At 36.6% G+C, this 7,741-nt stretch overlaps 1 protein-coding gene across 1 annotated transcript in view; it reads left to right on the forward strand.

Annotated features, from left to right (window-relative positions):
• The window catches only part of LOC106871452 (dynein axonemal heavy chain 5), a 358,231-nt gene that overhangs the window by 343,309 nt on the left and 7,181 nt on the right, over nucleotides 1-7,741 (forward strand). The window contains exons 79-82 of the mRNA XM_014917924.2: nucleotides 985-1,135; nucleotides 2,585-2,696; nucleotides 4,598-4,754; nucleotides 6,198-6,410. Of these exons, the coding sequence (XP_014773410.1) occupies nucleotides 985-1,135; nucleotides 2,585-2,696; nucleotides 4,598-4,754; nucleotides 6,198-6,410 (633 nt within the window). The remainder of the gene's footprint in view (nucleotides 1-984; nucleotides 1,136-2,584; nucleotides 2,697-4,597; nucleotides 4,755-6,197; nucleotides 6,411-7,741) is intronic.

A 7,741-nucleotide genomic window follows, 5' to 3' on the forward strand; every position in this document is an offset into this window, starting at 1 on the left:
ATATCAGTCAGTTCTGATTATCATCACCTGGTGAACAGTTGGTCAGTTACTAGGCATTTGGTAGTAAATACCATATCCTTTTTTTCTTTCTTTAATCTATGAGGGCTGTTTTGGCATTGTATAGCAAATCAGGCGTTAATGACCTCAAAGAAGAGAAACTGTCAGTCCATGACCATAGAGCAGAGACAATAGAGAGGAAGGTTGACACAAATTGTATAAAGGAATTGGAGTAGAAATTGTATTTTTTCAGTCAATTTTGACTAATCTGTTCACTCTCTTCTCTTCACTCAGTATGGCTATAAACATGTCCTCCACCCACTCCTTATTATCTCCGCTCTACAATGTATCTTTCCATTAACCCATTAGTATTCAAATTATTTTGTCAAATGTAATGTTATTTTTTTTTACTGCTTTGAAATAATCAAGTATTATCCTGTAACTTTGGAAGTTTGATGATGTGATTGCTTATTTTTAGAATGACATGGAAGCATAGGCGTGTGAGGTCAGATCTTGTTGGCTTGAACACAAAACAGATAGAATATTTGAGTCAGATCTTGTTGGCTTGAACACAAAACATAGAATATTTGAGCCAGATGTGGTTGGTTTTAATGTTAAAGGGTTAACACAATCACTATCGCTTTCTTTTGTATATATATATATACCAGCTACCTTCTCACTGCATGTTTATCCCATTCATTCTCATTCTCTACTGCAAAGTTATATATTCTTGGAAGCATTTCAAACCTATGAAAATTTCAGTTATTCTTCTATCTACAACATTCAACTTATTCTTCATTGTATAATGGTTAGATGACAAAATTTTGAGTTTCAATGGAGGCTGACTTTTTACTTGATGCTAAATGTAATTATTAAGCTTCAAATTTAAAATACATTTGAAATTATGAATGAAAATGCTTGTTTATTACAAATAAGATACTTTCATAGAATTTTTTTTTCCAAATATATCTTATATTTACTTTATAGGGAGTTTCCTGGAGCACAGTTCGTTACATGATCAGTGAAGTGCAATATGGTGGTCGTGTCACTGACGATTTTGACAAAAGGCTGTTAAATACTTTTGCTAAAGTGTGGTTTTGTGAAGAGATGTTTTCAGATACTTTCAGTTTCTATACTGGTATGATTAAAATTTTACCTTTTAGAATTATTTGTATGTAGCCAGTAGCCATCTGAATGTATTGAACAAGAGTGAGATATTTTAAGATAGTTCATCATCACAGTTGGCTTCATTGACCCATGAATTGGACAGGAACATTATAATTTTGTTGTATTACTTTATCTTTTTTTACTTGTTTCAGTCATTAGACTATGGCTATGCTGGGGCACCACCTTGAAGGACTTTTTAGTCATTCAAATCGACCCCAGGACTTAGTTTGTTTAAGCCTAGTACTTATTCTATCGGTTTCTTTTGTTGAGCCGTTCAGTTACAAGGATGTAGATGTAGACACACCAACACTGGTTGTCAAGCTGTCATGGGGTACAAACACAGACATCAAGACACACACATGCACACACACACACACACACACACACACACATACACTCTTATAACGTGCTTCTTTCAGTTTCCATCTGCTGAATCCACTCACAAGACTTTGGTCGGTCTAAGGCTATAGCAGAAGACACTTGCCCAAAGTGCAATGCAGTGGGATTGAACCCAGAACCATGTCGTCAGGAAGCAAGCTTCTTACCACACAGCCATGCCTGTTTTTGGTGAGATCTATTTTATGGCTGATCCCAAAACTACATTCATCTGTTACATTCTTCCAAGATGTTTGCAGCAAGATTCCAGCAGTTAAAAAGCTCTGACTCTCTGCTTCTTGTGGGTGCTTTTGTTTCTCTTGCTGTCATAACAGTGGATATATTTTGTTTAATGTTAAACCCCCTTTTCTTTAAAAAAGATAGGATTATTGCTCAGCATACACTGCTGGATGTTAACAGTGGCATTGACATATAATAACTTTGTATGACAAATGCATTTCTTCAATATCCTATCTATTAAACATTTTGTATTCTATTTACTGGTATTCTGTCAATTATGATAATGAGGGATCCAGTTTATCTGATCAACAGAACAGCCTGCATGTGAAATTAACGTGCAAGTGGCTGAACACTCCACAGTCACATGTACCCTTAATGTAGTTCTTGGAGAGATTCAGTGTAACAGAGCATGTGACAAGGCTGACCCTTTGAATTACAGGTACTACTCATTTTTGCCAGCTGAGTGTACTGGAGCAACAGGAAATAAAGACCCAATGCACCACCAGGATTGAACTCCTGACCTAGCAATTGTATAGCAATTGTGAGCCAATTACCCTAACCACTAAGCCATGCACCTTCATTCATCCAACTAATTTATGTGTAACCAATTTAATTGATGAAATGATGTTTAAATTTGTAATGAAAGAAAGTTTATCTTGCTTTGTGTGTGACTGATTATACAGCCATTCATTCTGAGAATGAACATCTTCATGAAAAAGAAATATAAGCTTGTTAATAAACTAATTGACTACTATTTTATATTTGTAGAAAGTTAAATAGGAACATATTTTGACTTTATTAACAGGTTACACAATACCAAAATTCAAGACACTTGAGGATTTCCGCCAGTTTATTGAACAACTCCCTCCAGTGGACACACCACAAGCTTTTGGTTTACATCCCAATGCTGATATTACGTAAGAGTACATTTTCAAACCTAAATAATGCTTTGCGTCGTCAGAACAAATATTCTTCCATAAAATTTCAGTTTCTATTTAAATAACATTTGAAACTATTAAAGTTCCTCCTTCTGTATAATATAATATGCAAGTTTTTTCCCTTATGTTATAGATCTGTAAATTTATGTTTTCCTGTGCAAGCTCATCAGTTGTTTCCAAAGTTGTCTGTTTACTTACTCAGCAGTCAATACAAAATCTTTTGGAAGACTTATTGTAAACATATGGCTATATTTATATCTGCATATTGTTCAACTTTAACTCTTAAGGTCCTGCAATGTTTCCTGTATATAAGTCTCTTCATTCTGCTAGAAACTAGAGACTTTGATGAGATGTACTTAGTCTTGTATAAAGTCACAAAAATATAACTATTGCATGAATTTGGATGAAATTGCTGACACAGTATAATGATCATTGGTATACATTGTAGGTATGGCTTTTACTTGTCATATCTCTCAGGTAGGTTAGATACAGGTAAGTTTATTACACAAAGGTACAAAGGTGCAGGAGTGGCTGTGTGGTAAGTAGCTTGCTTACCAGCCACATGGTTCTGGGTTCAGTCCCACTGCATGGCACTTTGGGCAAGTGTCTTCTACTATAGCCTCGGGCCGACCAAAGCCTTGTGAGTGGATTTAGTAGACGGAAACTGAAAGAAGCCCGTCGTATAAATGTATATATATATATATATATATATATGTTTGTGTGTTTGTGTTTGTCCCCCTACCGTCGCTTGACAACCGATGCTGGTATGTTTACGTCCCCCGTAACTTAGTGGTTCGGCAAAAGAGACCGATAGAATAAGTACTAGGCTTACAAAAAATATGTCCTGGGGTCGATTTGTTCGACTAAAGGTGGTGCTCCAGCATGGCCACAGTCAAATGACTGAAACAAGCAAAAGAGTAAAGAGATATGTCTTCATAAGTATTTACAACACATCAATTCCTGGGCATTGATTTCTTGTCTCAGAGTTGAATTTGCACTCCAGTTAGTGTCTGAGACGCGAAAACAGTGCAGCTCACACAAGAAAAAGAATGCAGATGTGTTGTCATCTCCACAATTGAAAGGTTTTGTAAGGCTCAGTAAATTAGAGTTATTTGCTCTTATTGCTATGATTACACTCTCCATATATGTCATCCAGTATACAGAGATGCCATATTGAAAATATATCAGAAAATTAATATCTTTATTTTTTTTAATCCTTACCAGATCAAGACAATATCATTTGACACACTCCCGCTCAGAATTGATAATTTCTGATACCACTAAGATCAATAGTGCAGATAACACTAACATACAGCTCTTAATTCTTATACTTATATAGAGTTTAAGCTATCTTCCTATAATTAATTCCCTAACAAATAAATGACATTAAATAAATCGATACTCTTTTATTTGTTTCAGTCATTTGACTGTGGCCATGCTGGAGCACCACCTTTAGTCGAGCAAATCGACCCCAGGACTTATTCTATAGCCTAGTACTTATTCTATCAGTCTTTTTTGCCGAACCGTTAAGTTACGGGGACATAAACACAGCAGCAGCGGTTGTCAAGCAATGTTGAGGGGACAAACACAGACACACAAACATATATACACATATATATATATACATATACATATATACGACTGGCTTCTTTTAGTTTCCGTCTACCAAATCCACTCACAAGGCTTTGGTCGGCCCGAGGCTATAGTAGAAGACACTTGCCCAAGGTGCCACGCAGTGGGACTGAACCCGGAACCATGTGGTTGGTAAGCAAGCTACTTTCCACACAGCCACTCCTACGCCTACGGGAAATTTAAAAAACAAAAAACAGCAATCGTAAAGATAGTAATAAAAGGATAGTTTATTGCTTCACACATTTCAGATATCAAACCAATACAGCCAATGATCTACTTTTGACTATGATGAATATTCAACCAAAAGAATCCCGAGGTGGAGAAGGTGAGACAAGAGAGAGTGTTGTCTACAAATATGCTAATGACATGCTTGAGAAGATGCCACATAGTTATAACCCATTTGAGGTAAATACAAATTTTTGCATCAGAATTATCATCACCCTCTAATATCCATTTTCCATGCTGGCATGGGTTGGACGGTTTGATGGGAACTGGCCAGCTGTAGAGCTGTCCAGGCTCCACGTCCCTTTTAGGACATTTTCTATAGCTGGATGCTCTTCCTAATGCCAACCACTTAACAGAGTGTACTGGGTGCATTTACATGGAACAGGTGCTTTTTATGTGACACCAGTACCCAAGAGCCTATGAGATTAGGGACACTCAGCTGGAGAGGGATGCAGAAGACAGTCTGTATGAAAGGACAACCATGGTTTTACTTAGCTTGATGTTTGTACCATTACTGGAATAAACATGTTATTTAGGATGTAGATGATTATAATTGAAATATTCAATTTTGAGCTGATGAAAAGTTAATATTGTAGAAGAGTTGGTATGACAGTCAATTTACTCACATGTCGTCTCCTTCATTGGACATGAAACTTGGCTTGCGAAGACCTGTTGGGGCAAGTGAAAGCGAAATCTTGATGGCACCTGTGCCCAGCGTCGCCTTCCTGGCACTTGTGCCGGTGGCATGTGTAGAGACATTTGAGCGAGGTCGTTGCCAGTGCCGCTGGACTGGCTCCTGTGCAGGTGGCACGTAAAATACACCATTTTGAGCGTGGCTGTTGCCAGTACCGCCTGACTGGCCTTTATGCCAGTGGCATGTAAAAACACCCACTACACTCTCAGAGTGGTTGGCATTAGGAAGGGCATCCAGCTGTAGAAACTGCCAAATCAGATTGGAGCCTGGTGTAGCCATCTGGTTCACCAGTCCTCAGTCAAATCGTCCAACCCATGCCAGCATGGAAAGCGGACGTTAAACGATGATGATGATGATGATGATGATGATGATGATGATGATGATGATGATGATTTTCACAGGTATTTATTTCATTAATCGAAGCTGGATGAAAGTTCAAGCTGCTGATAATAGGATTTGAACCCAGAACACTGAAATTTTTATTTTATTTTATGTTTTGAGTTCATATTCTGTTATAAATAAAATTTTAGCTACAGAGTGTTTTGGAAATTTTCAGTTTTTGTGCTGGTTATGAACTTTATAAGGTAAATATTTTTCTTGTAAACCATTATAGTGAGCTCTTGGTAAATTTACTCAAAACGAGTATGATTTTAGCTTTCCTGGATCAATAAAATAAATAACTGTATTATATTGTCAGTAATTCACTGATTCTCCTTCCTACAAATTTCTGGACTAATTTCAAAGGGAGAAATGAATATTTTGTGCATCTGATAACAAAGAAATATCAAAATGGTGATTCTTTAGTCTGTAAAAGGATGCTTTTGTGACCAATGCAATGATTATATTCAAGCTAACTATCATTTGAGCAACATAAATCTACTGGTTTTAGTTTCTATTTAAATTGTCTTATATTGGTAAATATATTCTAGGTGAAAGAACGGCTAAAAAAGATGGGAATAATCCAGCCCATGAATATCTTTCTGCGACAAGAAGTGGACCGCATGCAAGTAGTTATTTCAACAGTTCGTAGCACGTTGGTCAACCTGAAACTTGGTATAGATGGTACAATCATCATCAATGAGAATCTTAGAGATGCTTTAGACAACATATTTAATGCAAGAGTGCCAGTCTCCTGGAAGAAGGTTAGTCAACAGTAAATCATTGTTTGAAGTATTACTAATGCTAGATGTTATTCCATTAGTAGTAAAACTAAATTGAAGTATAAAACTATTTTCAAATGAAATTAGCATCCACAGGAATAAATTGAGTTACCAAAGTGACAAAAATCAATGACTCCTTTTTAATTTCTGATTAACCTAGTAGATTTAACTTAACAGAGCAGTTTAGTTTACAGGGAAGTAATGCAATTGTTATTTTTTCTTAGCTTGCAATACTGAGCTCAAACTTTCAAATAGACCTTATTGAAATAGTTGGGGACAACTTCAGTTTATATTCAAATTATCATATAATGTGCATAATAGTGAAGTTTCATTGGTTTTTCTGATAACCTAGTGGATTCTATTTTATTACATATCATTGTAATAAATACCAAAGAAAAGTAATAGGATGAATTCAAATGTGAAATAGAAAACTTAAGCAAGGATGTATTTTTACGAAATAAGAAATTTTCAGACCAAAATAAGCAATACAAAGCTTGTGACTGAATACAAACTGAGATCTGACGAGAGAAAAATCTACCGTCATGTATTGACAACCTTTTCATTTTCCCAAAATATTAATGGAGTAAAATTCAATAACAAAAATATCTGAAGTAATATCATTGAGAAAAATAAATTACAATTCTTCGTAACCCAATATTTATTTCAACTCCAATGATAATTTTTGTGAAAGCTAGATTGCAATCATTTGCTTCTGAATCTGTATGTATAATATACATGCACACATGCATGCACACATTACACATGCATCCTTGCATGCATGCGCACACACACATTTTAAACATATGCACTGTTTGTATTTCACTTCAGCTTTATAATCAATTTATTAGTAGCATGATATTTCCAGAAAACAACAATTTTTTTAACACAGAGTTTAACAGCAGGAATCTTGTGCAAACAATCCTCAAGGAATATATATATATATATCGCGGGAGATATCTACCAGCATGTCTCGGGAGTGGCCATGGGGACGAGGATGGGCCCCAACTACGCGAACCTCTTCGTTGGTTATGTTGAGGCCCAAATATTCTCCAGTTTCACTGGTCCTACTCCCGAACTATACGGTCGGTATATCGACGACTGTATCGGTGCCACCTCACTCTCCCGCGAACATCTTGACTCGTTCCTCTCTTTCGTTCAGTCTTTCCATCCTGCCCTCCACTTCTCCTGTACTGTCTCTGACACCTCTGTCCCCTTTCTCGACATTTCGGTCAGCATCCTCCACTCCGCCCTTAGCACCTCCATCCACTACAAACACACAGACTCACACTCCTATCTCAACTTCTCCTCCTCCC

Source organism: Octopus bimaculoides, chromosome 10 (assembly GCF_001194135.2).
Source record: "Octopus bimaculoides isolate UCB-OBI-ISO-001 chromosome 10, ASM119413v2, whole genome shotgun sequence".
NCBI lineage: Eukaryota > Metazoa > Mollusca > Cephalopoda > Octopoda > Octopodidae > Octopus > Octopus bimaculoides.